The sequence below is a fragment of the Amblyomma americanum genome, chromosome 2 (genome assembly GCF_052857255.1).
Source record: "Amblyomma americanum isolate KBUSLIRL-KWMA chromosome 2, ASM5285725v1, whole genome shotgun sequence".
Classification (NCBI taxonomy): Eukaryota; Metazoa; Arthropoda; class Arachnida; order Ixodida; family Ixodidae; genus Amblyomma; species Amblyomma americanum.
The window spans coordinates 56,562,975-56,576,738 of record NC_135498.1 but is presented as its reverse complement, the minus strand read 5'-3'; the positions used below and the strand labels follow the sequence as shown (position 1 = coordinate 56,576,738).

Below are 13,764 nucleotides of genomic sequence, written 5' to 3'. Positions count from 1 at the left end.
AATGTGCTCTCCTCGGAAGGCGTTTCAGAGCCCCTTTAAGTACGGAAATTTAATATTTCGCCGCGGGGACCGAGTTGTGATGCAGGCGCGATTGAAAAAAAAAAATCAGGGAAAAAGAAACGAACGCTCGCGGCCGATACGTTTTCATCTCAGTTGGGTACACTACGTTTCTGTGGAAGCTGTATAGCTCTCTTTTGTAGCCGTTTGGCTGCGCTTGAGTGGATGCCAATGAGTAATAATGCTCCCTTAATACACACTTAGCAACGTGCCCACCGTGGCTGGTGGCAGCTCAATTAATCACAAGAGGTTGCTCGGGAAGAGAGCAAGCTGGGTCTCAGCCCAACCCAAACAACCCAAGTCTCACCGATGGCAGCACCTGTCATAAAAGGGCAGTCGTGCTGCACCACCACTGCTCCAGCAGTGGTATCAGGACTCCCAGGGATCTGTGAATGCAAAGGAGAGAACTATCAATTCCTCATATATGAGCATTAACCTATTATCGCTATCCGAACAACTTCAATCCGTGAACACTGGCTATAAATACCGGCACTGAACTGAAAACCGAAGTGCTACCGCACCTAACTCGCATTCAGCCTAACTACGCAAATCGACATCAATTTTTTATTGTTTTTACAGCAAAACAAAAATGGAGGGCAAAATCCTGGACATCCTGATGCGATATTTAGGTGTTGTGAGTTTTTGCTAAAAGTTTTGTTTACAGTTTTGTATTGAAAACCACTTCAGCTGACCTCGATGAACGTATGCAGAAGGGATAGTATGCAGAAGGGCTGTGGCGTGAACCAGTCGTTGTGGCGTGAACACTCCTTCTCTTGTCCCTTGTCTTTTGTGACTGGTCTTTTTTTTTCAAGTTTCAATGAACGTCTGGAGAGAAGTCGTCTGCGCCTGTGTGAGAGGTTCGTGCATGTAAGATGGTTAGCCTGGTAAATTGTTGTAAATTGTAACAATAGTTCGCCTGCGCCTGCTGTCCGATGTATCGAAACACGTTCTCTGTGTGAAACGGCCAGTGTTAAAAACAGAGAGTAGCATCAAAGTACTGCAACGATGAGCATGGACATCCCAATGCCACAAGTCTGACAAGGTATCTGATGTCGTGCAAGACGTGCCCGTTAGACATCAAAGAGATTTACGTCAATGACACTAACGCAAACCGTCCGCATTGTTTATCAGTGCGGTCACCAAGTCAAACGAGTCAGTCGCAACTTTGCCGAAACGAAAAACAGCAGACTTCGCAAAAAAAAAATGAATGTTCAGTTTTTTTTATTACCGTATGACTCCAAAGTTGCAATGCCAGATAAACGCTGCCTTAGGTCGAGCGATGTAATCACCCAATGCTCCACTTTATTTGACTGAGAATTAGCATTTTTAAATCACCTTTTAAGGTGCTTCTCCCATCGCATCCTCGGGATACTCGGACCCTTGTGAGAGGACCATTGCTCGGCTTGGAGTACGCGCGCTTGGATCATAACGAGGAGGAGACCCTGGGAAATGCGTCGTGTCTGCCACTTTAAACAGACGGATGGACCACTACTCATGGCAAGGCAGTCATGAATTTCTTTCTGGCCCCGCCTAACTCAATTATCTACTCTTCACTCGAAACAGGCAAGAATCGCCAAACTGCGGTGTATGTTGCTGGTGAGATCTGCAAAGCGATTGAACCAATGAGAAGCGAGAAATTAGTGGCGCTAGTCACGGTCAACACCAGCAATATGCAAGCAGCCTGCGCTATGGTTGCGAGCAAGTTTATTCATATCAAATGCATCGGATGTGCCGCTGACGGATTAAGCTTACCTTTGAATGATCTCGTGAAGCTGAGGTCATTGGAGGATGTCCATCAGACAACGAGACAAGTGTGCCCACAGAGTTTCTGCGACGTATCAGGAAAAGCAACGAGCACAGTATGGAAAAGGAAGCAAGACTCTAAGGCTGCCCAGCAATACAAAGAGGGGTGGCGTGACTCTGTCATTTCAAAGTCTTCCGGAAAGCAAGGAAGCCCTTCAATATATCATGATGATAAGTGACCTGAAAGTGAGGAAGCCCTTGAAAGAAGCTGTTTCGGACGATTTCAATGGTTTCTGGAAGCCCATGCAAAGCTGCCTGCGGCTCGTAACATCAATTCCATCAGCCATAACCATCATAGAGTTGGACAAGGCTCGACTTTCAGGCGTTCCAGAAGCTTCCAGTTCAATTAGAAGAGAAGCTACTGCAAACGTGGCGACCTCAGCGCTAGTAAACGAGGAGCATATTCGAGCCAAATAACTTGTCGGCATGCGCGAAACGTGTTGCTAATTTGCTGGGTGCAAGGTACAGAGCCAAACACCTTGATGATGCGTAATTGCAGACAGCCTTGAGTTGAAGTCTGAGCAAGCAGGGCACCTTACATAGGACATTGGCAAACTGCTTTCTAAACAAGCAGTGTAGAGGACGGCCGCTGGGATTCGGTCTAGGACAGGTATCTAGAACTCCGCTAAGCACGTGGCGCCATTTATCTGGTGACTAGGCCTTCGCACCTATCAGTGGCTCATACCTCTGGCATGTCTGTTGCTGCAGGTACCACAACCATCCGCCAGCTGCGAACGAAACAGGTCACATTCCGGAAACGCCCACACACAGCTTCTAAGCAGACGCGAAGGTGAAGCGTTCGAGAGATTCTGTATGTACAGTCGAACCTAAAAAGGGAAATAACTTCTGTCATCGCTGCTGCATGTGGAAACAAATACAGCGACATGCAGTGACTACGAGTCCAACTCGCAGTGACTTCTTGGTCAATTTCCGCATTCACTTTGATCGGTGCCGTAGAACAAGAAGTTCGTTACACAGTTATGACACCCATATCTACATATTCGACTGAACTAACAGCATTAAACAATGATGTTTTGCTATTGAGTAAATAAATAAATGCTGTTATTGCAATTTTTTTCTTCCATAATTTCCATTTCTTCTTGAAAACAACATTAGAAAGAAACAGACTTTTCAATCCACTCATAATTTGCGAAATTTGCATCTTTACTCCTGAGCTCCTGCTTGTCTCTGCAGGCACCAGCTTCTCTACACTATGATGAAAAAAAAAGAATGAATGAATGAATGAATGAATGAATGAATGAATGAATGAATGAATGAATGAATGAATTAGGATATTTCAGAAAAGGAAGGCTTGACGGTGTTGGTTGCAGAAATGAAGTAGGGTTATAGGATTACGGATGACCTTGCTCTCTTCTCGAAGGACTCTCTGAGAGAGTTTTGAGTCTGTGCAGCTTCGCGTACGAGTGCAAACTCCAGCTCACGGCCTAGACCCCGCGGGACCAGGGGCGACCCAAGAAACGCAAGAGCGAGATGTCCACTCACTCGATATGAAGCTGAGAACCGCGCGTCTGCAGACGTACTTTGTCGCTGAGCATGATTACGCAAAGAGACTACGGCGAAGAGCTATATCGTCTAGCTGCTTTCTCGCCTCTCATGTCATCAAAAGCAGGCGTCCCGAGCGAACGATATATCTCCTGCCTCACTTTGAGGAACCTTGGAGTAGCGTCCCGTAAGATAAGATTGCGCACGTGGCAAACAGCACGCTTCTGGCACGTGCCAGCGTGCATGTCTCTCAGAAGCAGTCGAGATGTTTGAGCGGGAAGAGGATCCGAGATTGCGACTTCTGTGCCTACAAGTGATGGATGGGCGTCTAGCTTTTTCTGGAGAGAAACGCTATATTCCCCTTGCTCGCCTTTCTCAGCAAAAAATATAACGTTGCTGAGTCCGGGGTCAGGGTTTAGATCATGGCTGCAAGCGAAATGCAAAACCATCTGTGTATCGAGGTTTCCGTTCAGGTTGAAGAACAAAATTCCTTCACCATGGCGTGCATGGCAGCCATTAGTGCTGCTTTGACGCAAAAAAAGTATATCCAAGTAAAGAGCAAGGTAATTAATACCCTAGCGTGCACAGCCAGAACTAACAGCCCTGGAGATCAGTGGCGAAGTGATTGAAGGTAAAAAGTTGTGTGGGTTTTAACTTCCCAAAGCTGTACGTGAACCGTGACCGACACCGAAGTGGAAGGCCTCAGATTAATTTCGACAACGTTCGGTACTATAACGTGCACTTAAAATGCGTAACGCAAGAAAACTGGCGCATTTCGCTTCCATCGAAATTCAATGGCGTGACTGTCTAAGCTCTCCGTAGGTATTCATCCGTACGGCCAGGTCCTGTGTGCTGTACAGTAGATACAGTCAACAAGATCGAAGCTGAGAAACGACAACGCAGATGTGGCAGATCAGGATTCTATCTCGTGTTTGGAGACAGACGGAAGAGTTTGGTTTGGTTTGGTTTAGCACTTAAACTCCCAAAGCGACTCTGGCTATGAGGGACGCTGTAGAGGAGGGCTCCAGATAATTTTGGCCACCTTCGGTTACTTAAAGTGCACTGACATCGCACATTACACTGGCCTATAGGGTTTCACCTCCATCGAAATGCGACCGCCGTGGTCGGCATCGAACCCGCATCTCTCGGGACAGCAGCTGAGCACGATAACCACTGTGCCACCGCGACGTTACTCAATGGAGAGGTTTGCGAACCTTGACCCAGGTTATTTAGTCGCGATGTTCTGTTAGATTACAGCAACAAGGCAACAAACTTAACTGCTTGAATGTCATAAGGCGCCAAGTTGCACAACAGGTTCTTCGATAGGGGTTAGTGCCCCTATCACAGGAATATATTCACTGCAATCATCATCATGATGAGCAAGGCTACGCGCTCTGCAAAACAAAGGTGTCTCCAGCTTATCTCCTGTTAGCTTTAGTTCCGTACCATATGGCCATCATATCATTTTCCTAATCTCACCAAGTGATAGTCACGTCACATGGACCGCTGAGCTGAGTGCCGTAACTTCACCCGCAGGGCTGACTGCCGGTCTGGCGCCGCTCTACCTGACCGAGATATCGCCGGTGCGGTACCGAGGAGCGGCCGGCACCATCTACCAGCTGGTCCTCACCCTGTCCATCCTGCTGGCTCAGCTGCTGGGCATCCCCGAGATATTGGGGAACGAAGACCTGTGGCCCTACCTGTTCGGTCAGTTGTGTTTTTTTTATTTATTTTTACACCGGGCTCATTAGTGCATCATATAGGCATCGAAAGGGTATACCTCATACCACTGCAACTTGAATGCGCTTAGTATAATAATAATAATTGGTTTTTGGGGAAAGGAAATGGCGCAGTATCTGACTCGTATATCGTTGGACACCTGAACCGCGCCGTAAAGGAATGGATAAAGGAAGGGGCGAAAGAAGGAAGGAAGGAAGGAAGAGGTGCCGTAGTGGAAGGCTCCGGTATAATTTCGATTACCTGGGGATCTTTAATGTGCACTGACATCGCACAGCACACGGGTGCCTTAGCGTTTTTCCTCCATAAAAACGCAGCCGCCGCGGTTTCGAACCCGGGAACTCCGAATCAGTAGTCCAGCGCCCTAACCACTGAGCCACCGCGGCCGGTGCTTACTATAGACAGAATTGACATTTGTGGTACATTAGTGCATGCCAGGCAGAGGGCTTAAAACTATGCCTCGAGCTTTAAACAAAACAATGATTACGAGTCAGTCATAACTTAAGCAGCAACCCGAGCCGTAACAATGTGTGCATTGATTTTTTTGCGTTAGGGCAATGGAAGCTGTTCGTGCAGATGTGCTAAGTAGTTGCGAAACGAGGCTTAACATGCGGTCCCTCACCTCCCCAAAAATAAGCGAAAATAAAAGACTTATCGCGTGTCTAGCATGTCATGTCACGTGCAAGACGATCAGACTTGCCGCTTTCAGAAGACCCCGTTTTTCACGTGAGTCAATAGGAGATTTCCCGGAAGCTTTCGAGTAAATATCTTCGAGGTAAAATAATAAGAGAAAGAACTTTTCTGACAAGCGGTACAGGAGTGATTAAAGAGTGCGAAAAGTGCTATCAGTTTGAGAAAAACAGCTGAGAAGTCTTACGCAAGCACAAATTCCACTCACGTCACTCGAGTTTCACGCATATCACTTCGCAGCTGGCAGGTCCGACACAGAGAGCTGGTCAGACGATATCAAGCACAACAAGGATCATGTTGCGTATTTGTTTGGTTTGTTTATCGTTCTCAGTCATACCACTCAAGTTTCCGACTGTCGGAGCTATATACAACGTAATCCCGCGTGTTATAATCGAAAGACTGCTTCGGGCTTTACAAAAATAGCTAGCGGATATCCCTAACCAAATGCAAAGCTATGACGCAGTCGTATTCTTTTGCAAAACCCGGCTCTCTGGTATCAGCAGCACACTGGGCATTGTGTGCTTCAGTTTAATGATACAATATTTATTTGGACAACACGGCGTATCTTAAGCGATCTAAGTGAGGGGGGGGGGGGGGCGGTACAAAAACCAACAAGGAACAAATAGTACATAAAAAAAACGCACAGAATAGTACAGCGTCCTTAACACACACTGTAATGAGAACGGAAGATGTTTTCACTCCGCTATTGTGAGCGGAAACAAGAACTTAATGAGTAAGGGTTATGGTTCAGAGTGTGCCGCTTTATAGGCTACGATACATATGGTGCAGGACCAACCAGTAATTCATGGTTAAGAAAGGAAGAAAGAAACTTAATTAATGCGGAGTTTTCTTCTGTATACTTGCGGTTCGATTCCGTTAGCTTCTTTTCATCACTTCAGATATAGAATGAGGCGATGAGTATTTAGAATAAATAAACCTTACTGATTTCCTCTAAATTTGTTCACATGACTGATAATGATTTTAGTATATAGGTCCCGCGCAAAACACACAGCGTCCTGTTCTGCCCTCATTAGTAATAAGGAAGCTAGTAGCCCAATGCTATTAGGGTTTTTCGGAGTTGATGTAAGAGGAAGCAGAGTGTGCAACGCGAATGAACTGATATTTTCGATGAAAATGTTCCAAGATAAATTGTTAGGGAGTCTCATGACTAAATGCTTGGTTGTTGGGTTTTTCCATGGTATTTCGCCTAACTGGCATCTGCAATTATTTATGAAAGTATCACTTTTTGGAGCTGTTTCGCTCTGGTTTTCGTGTGCGTGTCGACGACAACAGCGTGCGCCCATTGCGCTTAGTTAACCTTTGCTACAGAGGTCTGTCCACGATTGCGATATCAGGATGTAGTGAAAGCTTGGGAGATGTGTAGGAGGGTTATGATAATCAACCATGCAGATGGCTTTACAAGTTGAAAGTAGTGCACACGTAATGAGAGGGAGGGGGGTGGGGGGTGGCGTGTATGGGTCAGGCTATGGGTCTATGGGTTTGCGAGGCGTTCCGTGTAACCACGCAACCCTTCTGGATAGACGTAGGCTTGACGCGTGTTTCATGTGGCAGCACAGTCATCTGATTGATTGCTGTAGTCTCTGGAAACTTTGCTTGTTGTGAAGTCCCTCCTTGAGATCGTGGATCACATTATCGTAGTTCGTCCTTGGTACGTGTGCGGAAGGCGGGCGTTGGCCGCTGCCATGCACCGTCTTGACACCAGGTCATTATCCGTGCACCTATTGGTGAGGAATTCGCCGGGGGATTGAAAATGCCTGCCGGCAGTTCAGTCATTGTCTTCCATTTAAGCAGCAAGGTATCGACTCACTCTAGTGATCCGAAAATCCCGTGATGGGCTTCTATCCGCGCATATGTTCTGTCGGTCCTCATCCTAATCCATCATACTACTTTTTCTGCTCTCCCCTTCCTCACTGCAGAGCATTGGGCGATGGGGTCATCCCTCAAACCAAGGTCTTTGCCTTTTTTGCGAATAAATCTCTTTCTCCGCCATGAGCGGAAGAAGTTTTGATGTTGTGTTTAGTCGCAGGTAACTCGAATGATAGGGATACTAATTTTGGGGCTATAGTCCTTCTTTCATTAGTTCTTTGGAAATTATGCGATATTTAACGCGTAGGCAACCTAAGCCAGTGGTGGGAAGGCCACGCTGCCTGCTTGCCGACCAAAATAGGCCTGCCAACGCGCTTTCACATGCGCAAAAGTTTAAATGCCTTGTGTTCCAGACGTGCGTTCTACGTTCTGCAAGAAACTTAGCAGCGAGGTTTGAAGGTATATGCAAACGTTAGCGTAAAATAAGACAAAATCACAAGAACGGTGGACAAGACAACGCGCTTCCTTTTTTTGTGATTGTGTCTTATTTTGCGCTAACGTTTGTACATAGAACTAGCACCGACTAGCCCAGCAACTAGTGTTATTTGAAGGTATATCCACCACTATATATTTCCCTCAGTAAACAATAGTTTTTGTTACACCATGCATAAATACTGCAGAAATGACAATCAGGAACCGAAATTGCAGTTCTACGTAAAAAGGCACGGAAGAAAAGTTCTTTTTTTTCTGGAATTCTTAGTGATGGGTTAAAAAGTTTCCAATGAAGTTAGCTGGATATGGCCTGGCGCTGGTGCTAATTGGTGAGTAGTGCGAATCGATAGGAAGGGATCTAAAAGCCGCATTTAATATGCGAATGACCGTCTTATAGGTGTTGCATTAAAGGTTTCTTCACCACAGTTTGCATTTCTTCATTTTCTATTCCTTGAACTCTTGCTATGACGCTAAGGAGGGGTTTGCGCTGACTGAATCAGGCAGTGCATATACAGCGAAGCTTATTCATGTGTTGTAACAGCGTCGGGACGTTTAAGTCGACGCTGAAAAGTATGAAACCCCGGTGCATCGACCTATTCGAGCACGCATTTTCCTGCAAATTTATTACGATTGGGACACAGTGATGACTAGAGTTTTCCTCATCTCTAAACTGCTCTGACTTCTGTTTTCTTTGCTGCTCGCTCTCAGCGCTCACAGTGGTGCCGTCGATCATGATGGTCGTGTCGCTGCCTTTCTGCCCGGAGTCGCCCAAGTACCTGCTGCTTGTACGTGGCAAGCCCAAGCAAGCTGAGGAGGGTAAGAAGGCCATGGTCACGGCGGACATATTTATTTTACGCTTGTTTAACAGTGACTCAGTTATTCGTGCGTTTGTTTATGCAATATTGCGGGCATGCAGGCTGGTCCAACCTGCCAGGACGAGGTAAAACAAGTTGAAATGCAATAATCATTAAATAATTACTTACTGCACATACACTTGCTAAAAAATGCTATGGTATATGCTCGGACCACACCACGGCAGAAAAAGTAATGAGTGGTAAAAGAAGTATCAAGTGCATTTAAAAGCCCGTTCAGGTTTTGATCTAATGAAATTATAGGCTCACAACAACATCTGCCCTTAGGCGAAGAGAGGCACGGACGGCGAATCCGCGTTTCGTCGAAGGCAAAAGGAAAAAGAAAAGTTTTACACCTTCATTAAGCACTGCGAGTCAAGAACATGCAGCAAAGAAAGAAAGAAAATTAAAATATTGTGCCTGCTTTCAGCTAACCCCTTCATGCTCGCAGTGGTTCACTTTATTTCCTCGGAGGCAAACGCCGAAATAGTATCATTAGTATTCTCATTTTAGTGCAAAAGAATGAAGAGAAAAAACTGATTTGATACTGTCTTTTTATTCATTTCGCTCTTTTCTGTAGAAAATAAATATTTTATAGCTAGACCTAATTTTATTGCACGAGGCATTTACGCATGTAGCGCTAATGAGAAGGTTAAATATTCATGTCCTAATGACAAGACGTATCAAACGAAGACCGCAGGACTGCCATTCGAAGTTAACTAAAATCCGGCAAAGGTAGACATCAAGTGATTGTGAAATGTACAATAAGTCGAGAATATAACAGCCCGGACTTCACCATTTAGTTAGATGCCTGTGAAAAGGTACACCTTCGTGCTTACAGGCAGCTGGAGAGTCCGAAAAAAAAACCCGGTTACCTCTATAGGAGCCGTGTTTCTAAATTCATTTTGGGCTGCACCGAAGTTAACAAACGTTCAGGCAGATTAAAAATTTGCACAACCGACCCCAGTGCAGTCCAAAAAAGGGAAATTGTGATGACAGCACATAACGGCCGACCCTGTGCATGCCCTTACGACGCGCAAGAAAATCAGTTGGAGAAGTCTTCTCAAAGAGTGCAGGAGAGTCCGGCTTCCAACACCTGATAAGAGATAAGCAGGAGTTGTGGAAGTATCATCCGAGACTCTTATTTTTCCTCTTTGGCAGCGTGATAAGCGACGGCCGGGGAACCCCCTTTGTGTGTCTGCCCTAAAGTCTGCCCTTCGTCCTCCGCTGTCTCGTGCTTCGCATTTTGCGAAAGTGCTCAAAGGGCGTATTGCCCTTTAAGATGCCTTAAAGGATACTTTTCGAGGCATTACTACGCATGTTCCTACGTTTGAAGCGGTCGCCTTCTCTCGTGGCTTGCTTTGCGCCAATGAGAATAAAATGTCATCTGGACCATTTTTGTTTATCCTATTTGCAAAGAGGCAGCTGACGCACAATTGGTAGAGGATTCCATGCGATACTGTTACTGCGCTGCGTCCGCCTGCCGTGATTATGAGACGCATGCAGGACTGGAAGGAAAAGAAACAATACAAAAATGAACTGCAGCGCAGATGGAAAGCGACTAAGGGCTTACTAATGTCAGAAAGTTCGCTTGGCTTTCTTCATTTAGTTGCGCACAGAAGACGTCTGTTCTAGCAGATAACTGGAAACAGGGTAATTCATTGCACGCAGCGAAGAATCCTTCAGCAAAACGGAAAAGGGGCGAAGATTCTTTGCACCCACGAGGATTCCTTATGTTGTGCACGTGCCCATTCGTTGTCTACCGAAACATTCACTTCAAGAACAGAATGCCTGCAACTAATGAAAACGTAAAGCTCGAAATCATGTTGCGCAGGAAACAAACATCAGGCTAAAACCACTAACAGGACTCTGGGTAATATTTTTTTTTTCACACGAAAGCGGCAATAACGAAGATATGCGTCTTCATCGTGTGATTATATGAAAGCGCACAGCACATGTGCTCGACTTGCTGAAGCGCTCAAGCACGCTGCATTTATTGGGGCAATTAATCATAGTTTACTAGGCTTCTTAAAATTTTGTTGCGATTAGCATTTGCGTGACAGCATAACATTAACGGTTCAACGCATGCCTATAGGCTTTTGAATTTTATCTCCCATAGTTTTTATTGCCCCAGAACTTAGTGTGTGAAGAATAATTCAATATTTATAGTGTCACGCGTTTGTAAATGTGTGCGGAGGAGGTGCCTAACATTCGTGAGCATATTTAAATTCTTCTTTCAGATGCATTACTTTTGTACAACCGAACAACACCGTTTTTCCAGCAATGAAGAAGAAGATCGAGGGAAATTCCTCTGGTCATGCAGTGGCCAACGAGCTCTGTAGCTGAGTATGGGCCGGGATTATCGGAAACCACATCAGCAATGCTTTTTAAGATGCATAAATAAGCAGTCTGATTATATAGTTCGTTTAGTAAAAAGGAAGAGGAAAAGACAAGTAAAGTAGTTAGGACCTGACTTGGACTCCAAAACAATGATGGCTCGCAGAATAAAAAAACTCATGGCAAACATAGTTTTCGTTTTCCCAGTGTATGTATAGGAATTACGCAAGGTGTAGTATTCGTAGTTTTGCTCGACTCCGCATGTTCCAAGCAAGCTCCGCAGCTTTGCTTTGTGCCCTGTGGTTGGTCCCGGGCGGATGCTGTTCAGTTGTCGCTGTTTTAATTACCGTCGTCATCAGAAGCGAGAGTTGCCGCATTAATGAAGCCCTCTCCCTCCACCCTCTCTCCACAGCACTTATCCGGCTCCGCGGCACACGTGACGTCGACAAAGAGATGGCAGTCATGAAGAATGAAGCTGAAGCTGCCGAATTTGTGCCCAAGGTAGGGGAACTCTGTGGTTCCTAGTTCATGTCAGTGGCACCCCAGAATTACTGCGCTTACTAGACGAGATGAAAACTCGGAAATGTTACCGGAATTGATATTGTGTTTGTTTTATGTTTGAGGCAATCGCTGCATCTCTTCTTCATAATGAGTAGTGGCTGCTTATATCTTACAATGAAACAAGTCAACTGAGGCTGACCTGAGGTTTTCATGAAGGGATCCAAGCGGACATACTGAGAAAAAGTGCACTGAAAGCTAACACGCGATATTCCCAACAAGCCGCACACAAAACCTAAATTTGCTATCTCAAGTGCATCAGCCTTTCACTGTGTTTCATGAGCGGTTCTGTCTACCTGTACTGTGAAGAGGGGTTGAACACTGAATGAATTGTTGCGCTCACTGCTCAGAGTTCAAGAATGTACACAGGCAATACGCAAAGTGATAAGAAAGACCGCAGCTCGAGACTATGAACGACTGTGGCACGTGCCACTGCACATACATTGTACGACCTGTAAAAACCACACTGTAACCACAAAAATTTGATACTCATGATAATATAAAGAAAATCCGTGCTACTAGATTTCTAAATTTTCTATATTCACATACAGGAAATCGCAAGACTCATGTAATGTGAAAATTTTCACACTTCATTTTTACAACCCTTCGCCTTCGTAACAGTATCAAATTTATAAATTGCACATATTAGAGAACTTAAAGCGAACAAAAGTAAATTATGGAATTACAGAGTGTGAAAACAGCCTCGTCGGCTGAAAGAAAATAGCAACAGTGAACGCGAACTAAGTCCGCATAATCTCCTACCTAAGTATTGAAAGCCGTCCCGTTTTAATGTCCTAACAGGTATCGTATGAAGTATCTTTATATCTGTTGACGAAGAAGGAGCGCCGACCAAAGAAAACAAAAAACAAAAACAGACGTTTCGGCTCCCGTACGAAAGCCGAAACTTCTGTTTTTGTTTTTTGTTTTCTTTGGTCGGCGCTCCTTCTTCTTCGTCAACATATTTGTCCCCGACCAGACGAGTTTTCGTCGAACTCTCGACTTTATCTTTATATCTCTTCGCGTTACAATGCTGCAGAGTTGCAGAACTAAAACTTGAAGAAGTTGATTTTTTTTTTCCGCGGCAACGGGAAATTATAGACGTTTTGCTCTAACCACTGATTACAAATTATCTCTTGTTTTGTAAACACAACAAGTTTCTTCCCAATTGGCTAAATAGTTGTGTCAAATAAATCGTTTGTATGTTGACATGTATTTCAATAACAACTGCACCTTTAAAACTAGCGATATTCTGGACTTTTTTTTACAGATGCCTAAGAACCTACGTGTGTGGGTTTTGTCATGGTTTTGCCATTACACTGGCTCAACCAAGATCCCAAGCCCGGCGTCACTTCCCCGATATGGGAAATCCACAAAGCGAGTCGGCTGGTCAATCATCCCCTTCAAAATTGTATTCTTAACCCGCAGTGCCCTTACCTGACCCCCTAGCTGACCTTGTTTCGGGGCGCATTTGGCAAAACAGGGTTGTTCCTCGCCGTTAGAAATCTAATACCAGTTGTATGTGGAGGTTTTTCGGGAAATTGTCTTACGAAGCGATGCGCCATAAGTTTGAGATTTTAAATGGGTCTCACTTTTGCGAATTTTGGACTGACTTCGCCTCTGCTTTTAGGCCGCCGCGGTGGCCCAGTGGTTATGGTGCTCGGCTGCTGACCCAGACGCGGGTTCGATCCCGGCCGCGGCAGTCGAATTTCGATGAAGGCGAAATTCTAGAGGGCCGTGTACTGTTCGATGTCGGTGCACGTTAAAGAACGACAGGCGGTCGAAATTTCCGGAGCCCTTCACTACGGCGTCCCTCATAGCCTGAGTCGCCTTGGGACGTTAAACCCCTATAAACCATAAACAATTTCCTCTGCTTTTGAAACAACGTAGACGATTCGGGAGGACTCTGACA

At 45.3% G+C, this 13,764-nt stretch overlaps 1 protein-coding gene across 1 annotated transcript in view; it reads left to right on the top strand.

Moving 5' to 3' along the window:
• LOC144121296 (solute carrier family 2, facilitated glucose transporter member 1-like) overlaps window positions 1–13,764 on the top strand; it is a 40,707-nt gene that overhangs the window by 18,266 nt on the left and 8,677 nt on the right. Inside the window, exons 4-6 of the mRNA XM_077654435.1 lie at window positions 4,900–5,070; window positions 8,818–8,925; window positions 11,710–11,798. Of these exons, the coding sequence (XP_077510561.1) occupies window positions 4,900–5,070; window positions 8,818–8,925; window positions 11,710–11,798 (368 nt within the window). The remainder of the gene's footprint in view (window positions 1–4,899; window positions 5,071–8,817; window positions 8,926–11,709; window positions 11,799–13,764) is intronic.